The sequence below is a fragment of the Anabrus simplex genome, chromosome 6, assembly GCF_040414725.1.
Source record: "Anabrus simplex isolate iqAnaSimp1 chromosome 6, ASM4041472v1, whole genome shotgun sequence".
NCBI classification, from domain to species: Eukaryota; Metazoa; Arthropoda; class Insecta; order Orthoptera; family Tettigoniidae; genus Anabrus; species Anabrus simplex.
The window spans coordinates 240,088,329-240,111,590 of NC_090270.1; the positions used below are offsets into that span (position 1 = coordinate 240,088,329).

General features: G+C 39.6%; 1 protein-coding gene across 1 annotated transcript in view; it reads right to left on the reverse strand.

Annotated features, from left to right (window-relative positions):
* LOC136875950 (nephrin-like) overlaps nt 1-23,262 on the reverse strand; it is a 698,420-nt gene that overhangs the window by 24,332 nt on the left and 650,826 nt on the right. Inside the window, exon 8 of the mRNA XM_067149568.2 lies at nt 6,977-7,136. Within this exon, the coding sequence (XP_067005669.2) occupies nt 6,977-7,136 (160 nt within the window). The remainder of the gene's footprint in view (nt 1-6,976; nt 7,137-23,262) is intronic.

Below are 23,262 nucleotides of genomic sequence, written 5' to 3' on the forward strand. Positions count from 1 at the left end.
GACTTTCAGTAAGGTATTATACATAAATTTTGCAATTATTTATACCTGATCTGAATGAATTTCTGATAGTATAATTCAATATAGAGACATTTATTTTTGGTTTATTTTTATTTTTGACACATATTTAACTTTCAATTTTATTTTCTATGATTCATAGTTTCACTTGCATTTTAAGTTTTTTCCCCGGTATGCTACAATTAGATTTGAAAATTTCTGGAGGAGATTATTTGTCCCCTTGTGTTTTTGATAAGAAAATTGCTATTCGTCAATAATTTTATATTTTTTAAAATATGAGATGGTCAGCAATACTTTTCCTATTGTTTGATGAATGGATATCTGGCTGTAGTTTTCATGTTGTTGATAGGAACTTTGCTCGTTGTCTTCAGATCCTTTGAGTAGATACAGGTGTCCATTATTTTATTGAAAATTATAACAATAACCGTATGGTCTCCAGCTGTCAAGTTGAACACACATGCACCATACGCCAGTGGACTCATTGCTGGAGCAATATACGAGACGAAAACAAAGTGATGCCCACGGCTCAAGAGAATTTAATGAAAATCTGTATGTAAAGTCCGGGAATAAGTCGCTACAATCTAGCCTATAAATAATCTTCTTCAAGCTGATAGAAATGGTAGTTTAGGGGAAGGCCTAAAATTTGATTCTCAAATATTTATGTTATTAGTGGTCCTATCTTAATTAAAATCGGTATGCAAAGTCGGGGAATAAGTCAATATAATCTACGTCATACATAATGTTCTTCTCGCTGAAAGAAATGGTAGTTTAGGGGAAAGCCTAAAATTTAATTCACTAATATTTGTGTTTTAGTGGTCTTATTGACAAATACTATATAATTTATGTCATTAGTTGTCCTATCGTAATAAAAATCGGTATACAAAGTCGGGGAGAAGGTCACTACAATATAGGCCATAAATAACTTTGTTCACGCTGAGCAAAATGGTAGTTTAGGGGAAGGCCCAAAATTTAATTCTCGAATATTTGTGTTTTTAGTGGTCTTATTGACAAATACTATATAACTTTAAATTTCCGATCATTTAAGTCTTATACATTTTTACCTTACCGGATATGATAACGGATATATTCATGAATTTGTATTTTTGTTGCTAAGTTCATATCAGCGCCGTCACGATAAAATGGGTAAATAGAATTTAAGGGAAATCGGTCAAGTTGGAGTCTATGCTATAATTAATTTTATAAGACGCCCTAATATTATTGAGTCGAAAGAAAACTGAATGTGTACGCCTTTAATACAGAAAGATCATAACATTGATCAACAATAACATTACATTACATTGACCATTTGTGTCTCTGTTGCCGCTCATCTCCGATAAATGGGATTACTGCTGTATACCGAGGTTTCTTAAATTGATTTAAGTCGCGCTGACACAGATAGGACACATGGCGACGATGGGATACTAAAGGGCTAAGAGTGGGAAGGAACCGGCCCTGATGTTAATTACGTTACAGCCCCAGCATTTTCGTGGTGTGAAGGAGGGAGACTACGGAAAACCATATTCAGGGCTGTCGGCAGTGGAGTTCGAACTCTCTACCTCCCGGATCCAAGCTCACAACTGCGCGCCCCTAACCGAGCAGCCAACTTACCCGGTCGTACCGAGTACAACAGCCTACCTGAATATTGGCGGGAAGTAGTGGGGGAGTTAGATAACTTTCTGATACTACTGATACGTAACAAACTGGTTCATCATAGCATTCGAGCTATTCAATTCCTACTCTGAGGCACTAATTGGAATGAGCAGTATGCATATTTAACGGAATAATGGCAGAGAAGTGTTCACGGCTGTCTGCGGTGTGGTCATTCCAACACTGGTACTTTGGACCTTTAGATCGGAACCGTATTACTGTTCGTTAATAGTGAGAAAATGTGCGTTTTTTTAAATTTGATCTTGTATTGCTTTTAATCGCTACATTCCTACTGACGACTTCAGGTAGGAAAACCACAGTCTTTCTGAGAATCCCGTAGCGAAGCACGGATACATCAGCTAGTAGATAAATTAATTAATTCTTCAGAATTAAGCTAATTGAAACATTTTAAAGCCATTTTCATATCATAATTTCCACGCTCTTTGTAGGTCAGTGGGAGGGAAAATTAACCTCTACTGACTAGTAAAGGTTTAACTGTGTGTACAATACTGTCACCCACAGTAGTCAAAGTACATCACGTCATCCTGCCTCTCCAAACTCACAACAACTTGTACATTTTGTGACTGCAAAGGAACCTAATTCAATTTGGCCGCTTTGATATGATGGGTGTGTTGTGTATATGGACGGCATCCTATAATAATTTGAACACGATATCTGTGGTGGTATATTCGTAAGTATCCCGTTAATTTTCATTTTCAGCTTCATAACTCTGACCTTATCACTATACTGCTAATAATAAGAGTTGGCGTCTGACATTTCTTAGAGGGAGGTCCGTTTACTGCCTGCCGAGGCGGGATAGAGGGAGTGGCTGTGTGGTTTCTATGGAAACGAGGGTGGGGCGACTGCGGCTGGCACGGAGATAACACTTCAGGGCAGCTCGTCTTGCTGGGAGTTGCCAAACCTGTCACTGTCAGTGATAAGAACCTGATTGTTTGTATAAGAATGATCGCAAATGGGACGACACCGCCTGGCCAGGTAGTCTACCACAGATCACAGCAGCCAGAATGAAGGAGGGAACAAGTGAGCCGGGAGCGAGGGATAAGAGTATGTAGAAAGGAATGCTGGAATGTGGCAACATCGTGAAATGGCACGTGCAGTGCTCCTCCCTCCAATCTTACCTGTCAGATGTCAACTCTTATTATTAGCAGTATAGAATACAGAATTTGCCTTTCAACAATTATGTGTTACCTGCACTAGTTATCACTACTCACTCGCCCGTAAGACCCAAAACTGCAGAATGCAATCCTAGCAAATGAAGAGAAATCAAGAGAGTATGCAAATTATTATACAGCTTGATATGTATGGAAATAACTGGTTAAGAAGTTCACCCGTGGGTCAAGTCTAATACTAAAAGACTTAATTATAAACAATAGGCAGCAAGTGACAGGCGAAGAGACCTTCAGAAATATGTATAATATATCGTCGCTGCCGGGACAAAACATCCTATGTGAAATATTTTAGCTTAGAACTTTGGCCGGTAAGGTTCTGTCATCTAAGGTGCAATATTGTGAGAATATTGTCAAGCCATTCTCGCTCTTCATGATGTATGTGCTGCAGGTCAGTATACCTCTAAAAATATTAACACATAAGAGGTTTTGTCCCGGCAACGACGATATTCGAACCATTTTCACTAAATTAGATACGTGTTGATAGTATGATGACATGAAGTAGGCTGTGGAACATCGTTAGATATATCAGGATACGAGGGAAGTGCTGCTATCAAGAGCCACTAATCAGTGTCATTGAAGGAAAAATGCCAGGGTGGTTAGGACACTCTACTGCTATGGACGAGAAGAAAAAAGATTAAAAGTAATTTGAAGCTAGATCAGAAAGAAGAAGAGGAAGAGAATTACCCTGGTTAAACTAGATCCATTATATCGTCGTTGCACCTAGAAAAAAAGGCTATGTGATAATATTTCAGCTTAGAACTCTGGCCGTAAAGGTGCTGTCATCGAAGGTTCAGTATCGCATGAACTGTATCAACGAATTTTCGTTCTAAGTAACACATGCGCTGCGGGTCAGTACTTCTCCCCTCAACATTGTCACAAAATGCTATTTGGAAGCACAACGACGACATTTTGGATCAGACCAGGAAATAAACAAATTGCCAGACTACGTGGCAAGAAGAAGAACATTAGAGGATGCCTCTATAAGGCTCTGCGTATGTCTATTATCCCCTGTGTCCTAGCACAGATCTCCCATGAGTTAGCCCATCCTTTTTAGTTACCCTTACGGCTAGCAGTATACCATAAATAAAATTCTACCCCTCCACCCTACCTCATAAAGGAATTCAGATCTAAGTAGAGTACCGTTATCTTAGTAGCAAGAATTATAGTAACGTCACTGCGAACAAGCTTTGACCTGTAGCTGAGGACTCTCAGTTTTCTGAAGTTAGATGTCTTACGTCATAACACGTCGCATTCCTTTACAACACCAGATCGGAAAAATACAGCTTAGCTCGCAAAGCCATTCCTTTTTTCTTTCTTTCTGATGAGATGTGCGTGTCTCCACATTTACTGTAGCCAGTACACCATCGTGCGCACTTTTCAATCAAAGTAAGTATATTTGAATTGCACATAAGCTCTTTAGTTTTGAGTTTATGTGAACTCCACGTTCAAATCCTTAGAAGTGACATTTACCCTGCTCCCCTAGGGCTGAAGTGCCCTCCTACAAGAGTTGGCCAATGAAGTTAAATAGACGACAGCTTAGCACACAACATGTCTAGACTCAGCAAAAGACCCCGCGATTTTGCCAATACAGACACAACAACAACACAGGTTGCTCGGCTTCTACCTAAGGCAAGGGTGCCTCTGGCGGAGCTTTACTCTGCTCGACCCCCACCATCTCGAATAAAGTGTCCTACAAGTGTTGGCCAGGGAGGTTAAATAGACAACAGCTTAGCACACATCATGCCTAGACTCAGCTAAAGACCCTGAGTTCGCTAATGTTTGACACAAGACAGCACAGGTTGCTCGGCACCTAACTAAATCAAGGGTGCCCCTGGCGGAGCTTTACTCTGCTCGACCCCATCCACCCCCCGGAATAAAGTGTCCTACAAGTGTTGGTAAGGGAGGCTAGATAGACAACTTAGAATATATCATGCTTAGAATCAGATAAAGACCTCTAGTTCACTAAACCATGCTCTCTAAAGTCAGGCGCCGCTTTTATTAGCCTCTTTCGACAGTATTCCATAAGATGACGACATCCTGTTTTCTGAAGGGGTCAGAGGCCGTAACGCATGGCTAGAGGTGGATTGCGTGTGGCGGCCATCTTTCCCACTTGCCCCTGGACCAGCTCACCAGGGTTAGTCCCATAAGAGCCCGTGTATAGCCACCACCTTGCCCATTAGACCCTGCGATAGTTACAAATAGAGGCGTTTAGTAAATTCTTAAGAGGTTGGCAAACTGAACACTGAAAGGCATAACAATATATAATTATGATGTAAGTATGTATGGATACAGACATACCCTAAGGGAATTGCCCTCCTTCATGATTACGGAACTTGTAAACTGTAACTGTTAGCTTCTCTTAATATATTGCTCTCCGAGGAACCGTAAGGTATGCTGTTACCTAAAAGGACGACGCGTCACATCCATCGAACGACCTGTTACTCAATTACTTCAGCATGTACCTCCTATTTCTTACGTTCTGTGAATAACTAAAAAATATGACTTTATTTATCTCACTTTTACGCTCTTCATTGTATTTCGTTACGATAAGTCTCATAAAGTGCTCTATTGAATCTCAAGTTTTTGTTCCATTCAGTCCACAACCTGTTTCTGACGGCGTGAAAGAAAGAATTCTAGGCAGCGAATCGAAAGTAACTCGGAGTTGCAATGTAAAAAGTGGACACTGTTTGCTGATTATTATTTAAAAATGTGGTATGATCACGGTGAATCACGTAACTGATGCAGAGTGCAATTGAGCTGGAAAGAGAAATTTCTGTCAATAATCACTATCATTCCACAACATAGTCCTTCTATATTACCCAAGAAAATGAATTGCTTCCTTTTTAACACAAAAGGAAATATATTCCTTCCTCCTTGTTTTCTACTTCTAAATTATATTTAGCGTGAGTGAAAATAAAAACCTACAACCTGTTTTCCAGTCTTTGACCGGATCAAAGATGTAATGAATGAACCATATCGTCGTTCAACCGGTAAAACGTTGTATTCCACAGAGCTCTTCCTACCGATTATTCTCCTTAAGACTGTTCACGCCTCTCAGCCACGTACGGATTTGCAGTCCATCAGAACGAATCTTATTGTGTTAATTTTCCTATGCCCATGTTTAAAGGAAAGTGAACCTTGCTGTACCGTACTGTAGGAATGTACGTTTGCATTACGTATTTACGCACTCCTGGTGTATAATGCATGTAAGGTTCATTTTCGTTTACTCGCTGGCATAGGAAAACGAACACTATGGACATTGTTCTGATGGACTCCGTATCCATATGAGGCTGGGAGGCGTGACCAGTCTTAAGTAAAGTAATGGATAGGAAGAGCTTTGTGGAATACAACGTGTTACCGGTGGAGCGACGATATATAGGCTATTAATACAATGGGGCCGCCACTCCCAAGTTGATTTATTAATGACTGATAAATGCTATGAAAGGATATTGGAGAGTATTGCGGGAATGAAAGATGACAGGGAAAACCGGAGTACCCGGAGAAAAACCTGTCCCGCATCCGCTTTTTCCAGCACAAATCTCACATGGAGTGACCGGTATTTGAACCACGGTATCCAGCGGTGAGAGGTCGACGCGCTGTCGTCTGAACCACGGAGGCTCATTTAGCGTAACTATTTTCCAAAATTACATCAGTAGTGCCCATAAGTTCACAGCTAAATTACTTACAACAGGATTATTTTAACATCACATATGTATTTTATTCATATTTTTAATTCCTAAAATTTGCTAAAAAGTAAAGCATATATTTAAGCCACAGCCAAATTAATTTTGGTAACGTGGTTTGACCTAACGGAAAAAAGGAAACATGGAATGGATAGGAGAGTAGATAGGGAGTGTCATCTCCACGATTCATGCAAACTGAAGTGGAGGCGTGAGTTATTTTCTTCTTCTTCTTCTTCTCCTTATTATTATTATTATTATTATTATTATTATTATTATTATTATTATTATTATTATTATTATTATTATTACCGCCAGTTTTGTGGAACATGGTTGTTAAAACTCAATACTAATCTCGCATAATTTACAAGTGCCAAAACGGTTTGATTATACGTCATGCAACAAGTACATTTATAGATTTTTATACATTTCAGAAATACTTACATTTTACATCTAAATTGAATGGGTTGCTCTCGGAGTCTCCCTCGGAGTTTGATGCTACACATGTGTAGAGCCCCGAGCTGTTTCGGTCCACAGATTGAAGAACAAGTGTCTGGTTACTAAGAATTGTCCCTGCGCTAGCATTATTCTGAAGAAGCCGACCCTGGAAAGAAACAAGTATCATAAGTTGACGCTTATGTCGTCTATTACTAGAGTTAAGAAGTATAAACATACATCAAACACCCAACCAGTATTTTCTTTCGACATTCAAACTTACGCAGGCCGTCGTACATCTCAAGCTTTACATGACCTGGGAAAAGCTTGAGTCTATTCTAATTTTATAGTAAAATTACTATAAATGTATCCTGAATGGGTGAGTACTGGTAACGACGTTGAACAAAAACTCGAAGTGAAATTCAATTTTCTGGTGAGCAATTAGGCTCTATGTTGAAAATGATAAAACTCACGGTGTTCTCTAAAGAAATACTGGACAACTGTATGTTTATGTAGAACATACATATGCATTTACTGCCACAAATGTCACACATTTGTTTGAAATTATACATTTTTGATGTTGTGGACGGCAAAATTACACACACCATGACAGTTGGTTCACTTTGGTTAAGAACAAAGAAGCGAAATATAATTCTAGGGAGGTTGGAACGGTGAAAATGTATAGTATTTAAAATGGAATAACTAATAATTTCGCCGTACTAAGTGGCACAGACGGTTTAGGCTCTTGCCATCTGACCCCAACTTGGAAGGTTCGATCCTGACTCAGTCCGATGGTATTTGAAGGAGCTAAAAACGTCAGCCTCATGTCGGTTGATTTACTGGCACGTAAAAGAACTTCTGCGGGAATAAATTCAGGCACCTCGGGGTCTCCGAAAACCGTAAAAATATATTTACTTGGACGTAAAGCCAATATTATTAATATCTGTAATAATTTCGTAATTAAATTCTGTCATTTTTTGGCGAAGAATGCTCTAGAAATATGGTTTGCTGTGTGTTTATTAACGAATCCACATACTTTTAAGATTATTCCACTGTTCATGTTCTTATACCAAAATCATTGTATCTTCAAAATCTACATTGTTACGAGGCTATTTCCACTCATTTGTGGAGAACACATCATATGATCCAGGGTGTCATTGGAGAAATGAAATATTTATCTCGGAAACGGAGTATATCGTCGTTGCCGGGACAAAACCTCTTATGTGATAATACGTTTTGGAGATATACTTACCCGCAGCACATACATTGTGAAGAGCGAGAATGCCTTGACAATATGCACACGATATTGCACCTTAGATGACAGAAACTTACCAGCCAAAGTTCTAAGCTAAAATTATTTCACATAGGAAGTTTTGTCCCGGCAGCGACGATGTATTGTGTGTAGCGTATTATTTTATGCGAGTATTCATTGTTACTGGCTTCCAGTATTCCAGTATTCGATATTTTCATTGTATTGTGCACGTCTATCTCATAAACAACTGAAATATTCACATTTTGGAATGCATTATGAGAGATACAAAAGAAATCAGAGTACAAAACTCATAGTGAAACTAATTCTTGATCTGAATTAAACGAACTGATAAAATTATTTTCCTGCGAAAGTGGCTTAAAGTAAAATAAAGGATATGATTATTATTGAAGTCTTGCTGTACACCCAGTTCTGCTTATCAAGGTGACATCAGATTCTGAAATAACACAAAAATTGCGAGGTTATGTGTACAAAAGATTCAGATATTCAGGGAATTTGGCAGATTTAACAAAGGTAAGATGGCGTATATTAGTTCCATTAACGTTAAAAATAATAATTCTGAGAGGAGAATAACAAATCAGTGATGAAAAGTCATTTATTGTCTGAATTTAGCAAACTGATGTTCCATTCTCTCCCCGGACACATATAATTACTATACTCGTAATATCATTCAACATGAATATGAAAATGTCATTAACTATTCGTAATCATCATAAAATGACAGACTTAAATACATTTATGTTGGTTAAGAACACAATAAACACATAGTTTATGTCAGCTCAAAGCAATTTTAACGAAGGTGAAACCAACTGCTCCGCTATCTGTTCTGTCGAGTAGATTCTACTGAGAATGACACACACACACACACAGAATGAGAATGAATTAGAGGTGGGGACGGAGCGAGTAATACCGATGAGTAATCCGGTTGTAGCGGTAGAGCGCACCACCAGTCCCCTCCGCTTACAACTGCGAGTACTCGCGCAGGACCTGAGCACAGTGTAGCGCTACTTATTCTCTTTGGTGTAGCGCACAACACACGTACGAAAGTACCTGTATTCAATCTGTGTGTTTCTAATGTACGTATATATTTCCTACGCTTGTTATGTTTTGTAGATAATGTAAAGTATGTTAGATTATATTTGTGGTGTTAGTGTGATATTTAAACGTATTCGTAGATAGTAGTTATATTTTTAAAACATTTAAAGGAATTTAAAGAAAGTTTTACAGAACGTTGTTCCACAAATGCCATGAAAACCGTCGGATGCCTGGCAGTTTTTTGACATCACTGATAATAGGAAACACGCAAAATGCAAATTGTGTGGCCGCACATACGCGACTGGTGGTGGCACATCAAATATAATATAATATAATATAATATAATATAATATAATATAATATAATATAATATAATATAATATAATATAATATAATATAATATAATATAATATAATATACTGCCTGCTGTCATTTCTTGATGGATACAGTACTTTTGCATCCATCTCTTGGCACAGGCCAGAGTAAAGTGTAGCTTCCACTGAAGTCCCAGTCAACATCCATGGCTGTGACAATATGGAAGTTGCTGGGGTATGGGTAGTGCTGAGTAATGACATTCAGAGCATGACTAGTGCATCTGAGTGTTATGAAAGGTGCTGCTCATAGGGTCAGTCGTGCTGCAATAATACTTTCTGACCCAGTGAGGAAAGCAATGGCAAACTACCTCACTCCTCATCTTGCCTAGTACGCCTCATTTTGGTGCTGTCATTGGTTTTTGGGGTTTCCTTATAACCGCATAACCTTTGGTAGTGCTATTTGAGGATCCAACCAGCCTCTGGGCTGATGACCTAACAGACAGACAGACAATATAATATAATATAATATAATATAATATAATATAATATAATATAATATAATATAATATAATATAATATAATATAATATAATATAATAACTGTATTTATAGACGCATTCTACTGATAGCTCTTTGGTATTGGGACGTGTAGTAGTATGTTGTCAGATATGTTTTGTAATCATATTTGCAAAGAAGGACATTTCAGTCAACGTTCATTTACGTAATTACTTTTGTCATCCTGTTAACTTCCAATCCCCTTGTACACAAACCCTTTCGGTAAGTATGCGCCATACTTTGTTTCACTATTCGAATGAGTTAACTATACGAGTTACTAACATTTATTCCATATACTACCTCCTACTCCCTAGCAGTTACGTATATAACAATTATAGTGAATATATATGCAGTTATTTACGGTTGTTACGTTGTGAGAGAAGGGTATTAATAGGGGGATGCAATACCTTCGCAGTGCCATACCTATAACGTGTTTAAACGTCCCGCGTCAGGACATTCACTCGGTAGTTTACTCGGTACTACCGGGTGATGACGTCACAACAACTGCTCCGCTCCGCTCCGTCCCCAGCACTAGAATGAATGTACTGTCTCGTACGCACACATGCACCGACCACTGCGTGGGGTAGGTGGGGAAGGAGGGGAACGGTGCTGCTGAGTGCAGCTCTGGTGCGCCCCAGCACTAAGTGCTCGAGTTGGAAAGGCCTGGTCTACAGATATCTATGATAAGCCAAGTTCATTCTTAGTTTTATATTCGCAGCTATATCTAGATATTGATTGAGTGCATATTTCTCTTTCCAAAACTAACTGTTCTTTTTCAGTCGTTGATGGGTTAGTTTTGACATTTCAGCAGTAATAAGGTCAAATAGAGATGGGTGGCAGAAAAATAGCCAGAGCAACCTCATCTAACAGCGATAGTCTATCAGCGTAATGTTAAATTTGATAAGTACCAGGGCTTATGACATTGAAGGCCGTCACGTTTCGGTTACTTCTTGCTTGTCAATATTAGGATATTCGATGCTTAAATTTCTACCCTCCCCTCTCTTATGAATTCATTTAGAGTCAAAATTCTAATGATCATTCCTTCAGATTTGTTAGCAATAGAGACTAAGGATCACGTGGTTTTTCACATCTGAGAAATAATCATACCACCAACATTAGTTTGTTCGTCACCATGACCATTGAATAACAATACATTTCTCCTCCCCACAACACACCATAGAATCATGGATGTGATTTTGGACTTAGAAAGACGAGAAGGGGAGTAACAGATTCTTTGGTTTTCTCCCTTCCTAGTAGCCTGTAACAACATGCAAGACATACACGTAATGCACCCTTTCACTCTATCCACAGGGGTATAAAGTGTTCCGATCAATTGAAAGAAATATGTAGCATCAAATTCTACGTTCAACAAAATGGTCCCAGATATAGCGCACAATTTTATGGCCATAAATATTCGCAAGATACGTATTATGAGAAAAATGTTAATGCCTACATTGGCGTTTGCTGTAACCTAGACAAAATGCCAGTCAAAGACAGAGGAAAGTCTTCTCAAACACGGGGCATTTGTATCTACTGTTCAAGGCAGAGTTCTGGCACACTTTAATAACGTAAGGAAGAAGATGTCGAAGTTTTAGTATACGTACATGACCAACACTCGTTGCCTGGTTACTACGGTGTCTGCATTCAGTCTACGCAAAACTGCTCGTGCTAAATGTATAACGCTAATTCCTTATAGAGCCCGAGCACAAAAACATATCTACAGTATGTTAATACACTCATGGTGAAATGAATTAGAGGTATCTGGATAGTAGCATATACCACTCTCTTCCACAATGTGGCATGGTGTGGACTCCACAAGGCTCCTGAGGAGTTGGGCAGCCTTACTGATCCTTTATCGCTGCACACCCTCCCGTGTTCCATGCTGGTTTATCGGATTAGGATCCAGGGCGCGAACATTCCTCTCGACAGCATTCCAGATGTGCTCAATGGGATTATAACCCGGGCTTCTCGGGGTACAGGCAAGAACCTTCATATCTGTGGAGTGCCTCATCGAACCACTCAGCGACAATTCGGGAGCAATGGCTGAAGCATTCTCCTGCTGTAGGTACAGGTCACATATAAGGTGCAGGAGGTGAAAGAAGGTGTGAACATGATCTGCCAGCAGGTTCCCATATTGTTCGCCTGTGAGTGACGTTGTTACATGTGCCAGTAGTCGCATTTCGCCCCACGAGACCAGTCGCCATTCGAAGATACCACCAACATCAGCCAGAACTGTACCTGCTGCAAAGAGGTTTCCATTGTTTTGTACCATTAACAACGGATTCATAGCCAGCTATCAACGTGACTTATCAGTTCACCTAGTTTTTTTTTCATGCTTCGAGCCTCTAGGGTGGTGTTCTTTTGCCCATGTCCGTGGTTGTGCCTTGAGACGGATGTTGAGCGGATATACCCAGGTGTGACGCTTGCTTCTGTATCACATGGCGAAGAGATGCTTATAGGCTTCTCAAACATCGTTGTTGTCCATTTTTCAATTAACGAGTGACTTACTGGATTGTGGCTCATCTCGCCGTTCTTAAAATTCGAGCCTCCCCTCTATCGTGAACGTCACGTGTACCACGACAGTTGACCCAGGCAGTGGTGACTTTTGCCGAATCCACGTACTCACGGTACATTTTTCATTCGGTGACCATTGCAAACCGCAGCTCTTTCACGACTTCGGAGCCGGAGTGGCCTATATGCCTTCTGCCGATAATCTGGCCAGGATTAAATAAGCTGATGTCTCCTCTCTTACCCTTCCGGTAGTCAACTGTTACTCATACAGACCTTACGAGCTGTGACGTCCTCAATATGACATGTCACATCCTCCTATTACATTCGCCGGTCCAAGCTCAGCGCCATTTTCACACTAAGCAGCTATCTCTAAGTCAATTGTTCATAACTGTATTTCTATATCAGTGATGCTGGCATTTGATATGATTGTCATTGTAATTAAAATCGTGAATGTCTCCGTTTTTACAGCGGGGATTGTAGAAATGTAACAGATTGGAAACTAGATGTTCTATACCCGAAGTTATATGCACATTTTAGGTAGAAATATTATTTCTAGAGATATCACCATGCTTGTGAAAATTAAATTAACAGTCAATAATTCCTTAATTATTATTTTTCCACATTTAAAATGCATGAATAAAAATATGCTAGTTATGTATAAAATTCCGAGTGTGAGAGAATGAGTTTTAGCCGCTCCTGCAGAATTCCTCACCCGGCAGTCAAATTCGTCCCATTCTATTGAATTGAGTTCGGAACTCTGGGCGGCCAAGTCCAATCGGCGAACATTGTTGTCGACGTACCACTGCATAGTAACCCCCGAAACATGCTACCTAAAATTGTCATCCTGGAGGTAACTAGTGTTCATTCCGTAAAAACGCAAAAATATTTGGAGCATATCGTTATCCAGAACGTTACAATACAACCCTGTGTTTATGCTGCCACGTACAAACACTAACAGTACAATGCCGAAGTACGGGAAACAACTGAACCAGTTCAGAAAGTTTGATACTGAATAAGGAATGGAAATGGAGAAGCTAGAACGATATCTGGTGAACTGACCTTTGGATTATGATGAAACTAAGTCCTTTCATCCATTAACACTCATTTCATTATGACCGAACCGTCTAGAGTAATCACGATAGTAGTTTTAACACGTGGATAATCACAGAATATATATTTCATTTACATCTATAACCTTACGTTGGTCAACCATTATTATTTCTTAATCAGAACAAAGGTCAAGGGTATCATATTTAACACAATTTATATTATGTTTGTTTGCCAACTGTTGCTACTCCAAATTTACTAAACATGACTCATATAACTAGTCACTATCATTACAATATAAGATGAAATTAATATTGTAGTTGTTTATGGGGACAGCGTATTGCGAATCTTGCCTTAAACATGTTAGGAAAAGATTCTTTGTCGTTAAAATGAAAAATACAATGATGTACCTTCTTTGTCGTATAGAAGAGGAAAGATATCGTCACTCGACCGGTAAAAGGTTGTATTCCACAAAGCTCTTCCTATCAATTATTCTCCTTAAGACTGGTCACACCTCCCAGCCACGTATGGATATGCAGTCCATCAGAACAAGTTTTGTTGTGTTCATTTTCCTATCCCCATGTATAAGGAAAATGAATCTTACAGTACCGTACTGTAGGAATGTACGTTTGCATTACGTATTTACGCACTCCTAGTGTACAATGCATGTAAGGTTCATTTCCGTTTAATCGTCGACATAGGAAAATGAACACAACGGGCATTGTTCTGATGGACTGCGTATCCATATGTGGCTGGGAGGCGTGACCAGTCTTAAGGAGAATAATGGATAGGAAGAGTGTTGTGGGATACAACGTTTTACCGGTGAAGCGACCATATAGAACCTTTACGTTTTGTGAAGACGTTCCTCTGCGTCCATTTTTCTGTCCTTATTTCTCCTCTTCATTCACATATTTATATCTTCGACTCATTTCCGTATTGCTTTCGAATTTAGTTTTTATTTGTATTCCATCCTTCCTCCATTTATTAGTCCGTTGACCATATTAAGGTCTACTTTCTAATTCACGGGCGAGAAATCATGGAGCAAATATTGTGACACAATTTCCGTTTTGGAATATCATGGCACGTAGACAGCCATCCGTGACGAGCCTGAGCATTATTTTACTGATATAGCACGGTCGATTGGTTTAAAGTAATTCGGCATTTGTTAGAACAGTCGCAGTCATTGTCGGCCGAATGAGAATGAGCAACAAAGACTTTGTGAAAAAGATTTCCCACAGTTCATTTTTACCCTAAGGAAAAACCCACACGATGACATTTCTATTAATCTGGGCCGTGAAGGCATAATCTAAACACGAGGAATGTTATTTGGATACTCCATTAATTCTAAACCATATGTGTCATTTGAAATAACATATCTATATAAATATATCCGTCAAAGTCACTTAAATATTCTGAGAAAAACTTTGATAATTAGAAATTTAAGGTTTAAGAAATGAGCCTCAAATTGTTTTCAGGTTCGTTTGTCTATTCATTTCGTTATGACAGGGAGGCTACTGGCTCAAAATACAACCAACTTCATGAATAATTTAAATAAGGAACAGGTTTTAGGATATATCATTTGTATGTCTATCACTGAAACCCTCCAGATTATGTCTGTTATCCTCAGATTTACAATATAATAATCCGGATCGCCAGGAACTCAGGAGAGAATAATTATTTATTGAAATCCAAGTTATTTTGATACATGCCCGATTTTGTTACAATTTATTTATTTATTTATTTATTTATTTATTTTATGCGTCCAGGATATCAATTTTACATGCTTAAATTGAGAAATCTGTGAGTATACAAAATATATTACTAAATGGTCTGCCTGCTGTCATTTCTTGATGGATACAGTACTTTTGCATCCATCTCTTGGCACAGGCCAGAGTAAAGTGTAGCTTCCACCGAAGTCCCAGTCAACATGCATGGCTGTGACTGTATGGAAGCTGCTGGGGTATGGGTGGTGCTGAGTAATCACACTCTGAGCACGACTAGTGCATCTGAGTGTTATGAAAGGTGTTGCTCATAGGGTCAGTCGTGCTGCAATAGTACTTTCTGACCCAGTGAGGAAAGCAATGGCAAACTACCTCACTCCTCATCTTGCCTAGTACGCCTCATTTTGGTGCTGCCATTGGTTTTTGGGGTTTCCTTATAACCGCATAACCTTTGGTGGTGCTATTTGAGGATCCAACCAGCCTCTGGGCTGATGACCTGACATACAGACATTACTAAATGGAATGTGAGGACCAAAATTCAGCAGTCTTGATGGCCACATCATTTGCAGAAAGTAAATCGTTTATGCCGCAACTTCCAAGCAGGTTGCTGCAGATCAACAGATGTTGTGGGTCCTGTAAGTCACCATAGTCACAACGCTCGTCTTGAGTGATGTATCCCCATTTCTTCAGATTTATTTTGCATCGGGACACTCCAGTTCTTAGCCTATTTAACATCTGCCATGAAGCATACGACAAATGATAGCCCGCGGCAGGTACCACCTTAATATTCTCCCAATGCTCCTCAAGTAACGAATGTCGCCACGTTGGAGTCCACATTTACTAGGTGATGATGTAATTGCCACCGTAGACAACAAGCTCTTTCTTGATCTCAGCCCTGGAAACTGATATTTGTGTCTGTACAAGGGATGTCTCGGATCAGTTTCCTGATTCTTCTTCTCCATTTCTGCAGACATTCTCCTCCGAATATCTGCTCGTGCTATTCCCATGATTTAATAAATTTTACGGATATGAGTTTGCCTCAGACATCCTGTCACGATGTGTCCAGTCTCATTCGGAGCTACATCAATCTGTCCAACATGTCCGGATTTCCGCCAAACTGGTGCCGAATATTCTGCTCATGAGAAGCAGATGTACCCTGCACCCCAGGTGATTCCAGGTAGTTTAGGAATGATCTATCTATTAAAAAGCAAAGTCATCTCCGTACAGGCCATGAAGGTCCTGGGAGTGATGGAAGGAAGGTAAAGGCTTCCACTATTTGTAACCTCGGCACTTGATGGGGTGGAGTGGTTAGCAGTACACCCGGCCGCCTTTGCCCCCAGGAATTATCCTGGTACTCATTTTGGTGTAGGCTGAATAACCTCAGGGCCATATGTACCTCCGGAATTGGGAATCTCATTTCATAAATTTTACGACTTCCTGACGGGGATTCGAACCCACGTCCTTCCGGGCAAACCAAATACCCCTTTACCGCCTCGGCCAGGCATCCCCTGATCTGTCTATAACTAACTTAAATATTACAATTACGCCTACTCACTGATTACACCTGATCTCTAAATTGTAGTTTCTAAGATTTTTTGCCCTAGACTTTAATATTAATCTTTAATCTATTAGAACATTCATCTTACCTCTATTAATTCTTGTTAGTGAACGTATTTATTGTCCGCCTCTGTGGTGTAGTGGTTAGTGTGATTAGCTGCCACCCCCGTTGGTCCGGGTTCGATTCCCGTCTCTGCCACGGAGTTTGAAAACTGATACGAGGGCTGGAAGTCAACTGAGTAGAGGGGGTTCGATTCCCACCTCAGGCATCCTTGAAGTGGTTTTCCGTGGCTTCCCACTTCTCCTCCAGGCGAATGCCGGATGGTATGTAACTTAAGGCCACGGCCGCTTCCTTCCCTCTTCCTTGTCTATCCCTTCCAATCTTCCCATCCCCCACAAGGTCCCTGTTCAGCATAGCAGGTGAGGCCGCCTGGGCGAGGTAGTGGTCATTCTCCCCAGTTGTATCCCCCGACCCAACGTCTGAAGCTCCAGGACACTGGCATTGAGGCGGTAGATGTGGGATGCTTCGCTGAGTCTGAGGGAAGAACCAATCCTGGAGGATAAGCAGATTTAGAAGAAGAAGAAGAAGAAAGTATTTATTTTCGTCACTATTCTGATCAATGTTATCCTTAACTTACAATAGACATCATGAGTGAGTGAATGAATGGGTGAATGAATGAATTAATTAATTAATTCATTAATTAATGAGAATGCTCTCCGCCTATATCTACGGAACTTCAGCAGACATGGTGAGAGAATTACATGTGGGTGAATACATGGCAGTGATGGAGTGAATGAATGAATGAATGAATGAATGAGTGAATTAATGATTAATAAATGAATGCATGCTTGAAAATAAGTCTCTTTCCCAGTCACAGATAACCACCAACTGGGGAGAGAGCTTTTATTATTAAATGAGTGAATGAATGAATTAATTAATTAACAAATTGCCTGTTTTTATTTGATTTAATAAGTGGCTAAACACTCCTCCCTTCCAGTCGCAGATAATGGTGTACATCAAATAAATACCGCCTTTGGACAGAGTCTCAGAACTTGACACACGCTGAATCTAGCTACAACTGGGGAGGCTGATTGGTCATTTGTCCAGATGATCACATGCGCTACACTGAATGAGAACTTTTTTCAAGGTTTGAACTTTAGAAACATTTAGGCTAGATTTTGAAAAAAAAAAAAAGGCCTTGGCGAGTAGGTAAAATTCCAGCATTTTCCTAAAATTGAAGTGAGAAACCCCTACAAGGCCGGTCGATGGACTGAAATTCAACACACCTCTACTCACTGTCTTCTTACGGCTTTGAGTATATGAAAATTGAATATATCTAACAAAGGTTGGAAACGAAATGTGAAAGGTTCGGGGCTAGAATCTTGATATGTCCCTAAGATCACAGGGGTGACGATTCTGTCTGTTTCATCCTCGGCCTGGAGACTAGTTGATTCTTCATTTAGCACTACCGAAAATTTATGCGATTATCGAAAACGTCGAAACTGATGACCTTGCCGTTACGAAGCGTACAAGACAGGAAAAGTAGTGAAGTAGTTTTCAATTTCTTTCCTCACTGAGGGACAGTGAACGACCAGCTCCGTGAGTAGTACCTTTCATGATATGCAGATTAACTAGTTGTTTTCGAAGTGTCGTTACACATCTCCACTTATATCTCAGGAGTTGTCATTCTGTCACGCACATGTACTACTTGTTAATGCGTTAACGTCATATTAGGAAACTCGTATCCTCATTCGGAGGTGATGCAGCTCATTTCAGGCACTGCAAGTAAGCTACGTGTACCATTTCAACTACTTACATGCCATTCTGCCATTCTTAAATCTATGACAGTACCAGGAATCGAACCCGGGACACCGAGGACGGCAGCTGAAACTGGGAACACCTACGCTACGGAGGTAAACACTGATGTATGTAGGTTTCCTTTGACTCTGGAATGAAAGGGCGGAGGGAAAAAGCTGTTGTAGACTATTTAATGTACAATCCAAACTTTCGCCCAGTTGTTGTTGTTTGAGTCATCAGTCCATAGACTGATTTGATGCAGCTCTCCACGCCACCCTATCCTGTGCTAACCTTTTCATTTCTACGTAACTATTGCATCCTACATCTGCTCTAATCTGCTTGTCATATTCATATCTTGGTCTACCCCTACCGTTCTTACCCCCTACACTTCCTTCAAAAACCAACTAAACAAGTCCTGGGTGTCTTAAGATGTGTCCTATCATTCTATCTCTTCTTCTTGTCAAATTTAGCCAAATCGATCTCCTCTCACCAATTCGATTCAGTATCTCTTCATTCGTGATTCGATCTATCCATCTCACCTTCAGCATTCTTCTGTAACACCACATTTCAAAAGCTTCTATTCTCTTTCTTTCTGAGTCAGTTATCGTCCATGTTTCACTTCCATACAATGCCACGCTCCACAGGAAAGTCTTCAAAAACATCTTTCTAATTCCGATATCAATGTTTGAAGTGAGCAATATGTGAGCGCGGAATATTATCTTCAGGGCTTCTCTTGGTGGCATTGGAACCAGTCTATTTCCTGAATGCAAACTTACAACTTCTTGACCAGTATCCCAAAGCCAACTCGCCATATTACAAATTGCTTAAAAATCACTGAGCACATGAAAGTGTGCTGGTAGGTCTAAACAAATATTTCACTTTTACACGATTCGTAATGGTATTAGGAAGGCAAAATATTTGACTATTTTAATAGAAAAAATAATCCCCTTTGTTGATTTTGTTTTCCGGTTGAATGAGTTATCGGAAATGATTTATGAAACAAATATTCTAGCTGCCTAGCTCTGCAGTAGCACGTAATCCGTCCACTGTGTTATGAGATTTATTTTACACTGAAGTTCACTCGTATGTACATTCGCGGGACGTTATTATGATTTTGCAAACATTTTAAAATGTTTTCTTGTTTGAAATATATCCTCTGTAATGTGCACTTATAAAATTTTACATCAATTTCACGCTTTTCACCTCGTACGAGCTCTTGCATTCTTCTGTGCATTTTGCTATTGGCTTTACGTCGTACCGACACAGACGTGTCTTATGGCGACGATGGGACAGGAAAGGGCTAGGGCTGGGAATGAAACGGCCGTGGCATTAATTGAGGTACAGCCCCATTTGCCTGGTGTGAAAATGAGAAACCACGGAAAACCATCTTCAGGGCTGCCGACAGTGAGGTTCGAACCCACTATCTCCCTAATACTGGATACTGGCCGCACTTAAGCGACTGCAGCTATCGACTGTGAATTTTGAAGGAATTATATATATAATGTCGAAATATTAGGAAGGTAAATATTTCATTTGTGAATGGTTCATATATTATTCGAGGTTAATATTTGAATTTCAAGGTTTTTCTTTTGGCTCATATTCTGAAAATCAACAAACCTGGATGTGATTAAAACTTTATTCACTCTTCGTTGGACTGTGATATTAATTAAATCCCGACGTGAAAGGGAGAACGTGTAATTAGTGGCACTCGCCAGTTGGTGGTTTCAGAGTAACTCAATTCATACTGCTTCGCCAGGATCAGTTTTTTCTGCAATTTGAAATGACTATGGAGATCTAAAAGGGCTTGCATAGCCACACCTGCTAAAGGAGAATTTAGCAATCCCTACTTGCCAACTTGGTGGGACCGTGCAGTCTGTCCTCCGCTGTAAAGCAGAGTCTTTGAGGGCCGTGCCTATGCAAGTGATGAACCCAAATGGCATGTCTGGATAACACTTTGAGAACGCACATGGCCTAACCACTCCGCAAGCTGGTTCTGTTCCTGAATTATTGTTTACTTATTTTTTTGGCTAAGGAGAGGTCTTCAGTTATCTCACCGTCATGTTAAACACAGTTTTGAGGACAGAATTGGATAATTGTAAACTGACGATGCTTGGGTCTCAGTGAAGACTTGTGCAGTGTGAGTGTGACCATTGTCTAGGCAAAACATTGCGTGCTGTATCTGTTACGGCTATCATGTGTCACGCAATGTTCATATATTACGGTTAAAAAGCATGTTACCAAATTTTGGGCATGTAAGAATGTAAGAAAATGGTCAATTTTCATATATATTTATGTTGTATGTTATGTTAATATTGTACTTGAGCCTTGTCACAAAGTTTCCTATGGCGGGTGATGGCATACAAATAATGCCGAAACCGGTCCCAATTTTTTGAAAGGTAATAAATTCGTGATGTATTAATGACGTCACATTGTATTTGTATTGAAAAGGTGGACATAATTATCCTCAATTTATAGTGTAAATTTTGGGCAATCAAATTCAACAGACAGCAGAGTTTCACTTAGATACTGGGTGAAGAGAAAAGAACCACGGTTCGAGGCCTATCATTGTTAGGCAAATGAAATATAATAAATAAGTGAATTATTAAAAAAATAACAGAATACAGGTCAAGAAATTGTGCAATTCATCGTGGTCAGTAGTGTACATGCAAAAGGAGAGCACTTGGCTTAAGAGTGATATATAGTAAACAAAGCGGTAGGTCAAAGAGAGAGGAGCTGTACTGAGCAAGAATTTACTTAGAATAGATAGAGCATATATTAATAAACATCCAAACTTTCGTAAAATCAGAGAGAGCTGAGAATGGAAATACGGTACATACTGTGTAACTACGTGTTAATAATGAGGCAACAAGATTATGAAAATAGCAGCTTAAGATACACAAAGGGTGAACATTTTCAGAATTTTACAAAGGGGAGTACCTGCCCGGCCCCACCGTGTAGGGGGCAACGCGTCCACCTGTCACCCGGTGGCCCCGGGTTCGATTCCCGGCCGGGTCAGGGGTTTTTAATTTACATGGTTAATATCCTTGGCCTGAGGACTGGGTGTTTGTGTCGTCCTTAATCTGCCTTTCCTCTCATTCAACACTCTACATTTCTGCAATTACACTTACACGCAGCTTCCTAGCATAAGGTGAAAGTAGTGACAAAAGACCTTCAGAGTTTGACGCCACGAACAAATATCATTTTTTTTAAATAAAAAATATAAAGGGCTACCTTATATACCCTATAAAATATAGAAACAAGATTCTGACTAGTATATTTAAATACAACTCGAAGATAAAGAAACATGAATTACGGCGTTATAAACAAATCAAATGCCAATTTAACAGTGGTTAACTAAGCCTGCAGTATAAAGGTAATAATTATCAGAGCAAAGGAGAGTAATATCCCATCTGAACAACTATCAAATCAAATGTTTTCCAGAAAAGATCTTTAGATTTTAAACCATTATTCTTATACATAAAAGCATATGAAATATAAAAATGATTGTAGATCAACTCAAATTAAGATTAAGGTCATCACATTCAGGGCTTTACGATAGAATAAGTCCGTGAATAATTACTAAGTGAGTTTAAGAGCAACAGTAGAAGGCTTGAAAATTTTCCACGTTATCAAAAATACAGCAGTTCTAAACTGAAATGTCTACAACGTTGTACTCATGCAGAGAGGAGAGTAGAAGGAGGAGGTAGTAGAAGACTGCGCCCTTGTTAACACAAATCTCAAAGATTGGAGATTTCATTAGATCATTACACTTAACACTAGAAATCAATAAGGATAGTTTAGAACACTTGGAGTTCACAGTTAAACATATCCAAAAGATGACTTGACTGCGAAACCAACTCCGCCCAAGTCGAAAAAGTAATTAAACACTCATACAGCGAAGGGTTTCTCCTATATTAGCCTCTCTGACGGTGTCTTAGTCTAGATGCATTTCACAATGCGACTAATAGTGGGGGGGCGTAATATCTTTATGTACGTGATAGATGACGTAACCAGTACTTAGGTGGATATGCCTAGTGGAGAGAAGAACGTCTACTTCCAGAAATATCTAGAATCCGTTAATCAGAGAGTCAAGGGCAGCGGAGCCTAGCTGTTATAACATCCCATTTCAATCATTCAGCATCAAAGGTAGAGTACTGTGTTTTGAACCCTGTTAACATATTTACGTGTAGCTATCTTGCTCTCAAACACACATTCAGTGCGATTTCTATTTAAAGATATCTCCACAAAAGTCAACGCGTGCTGTACCAATTACATAAATTACTATTCTCTCCTTGGTTCCTAATGGGACTCGATTACGATTAACATTGTCGTAAATAAAATAACATGATCCACCACTGAGACCGATATTTCGACATTCAGTGGCTCTGTGTAATTCGTCCTAACACCTCACCATCCTTAGGATATCGATATTATTGGATCAAAATAAACCTTGTTGAAGGGTACGGAATCGTAAGCAAGCTGCACGCA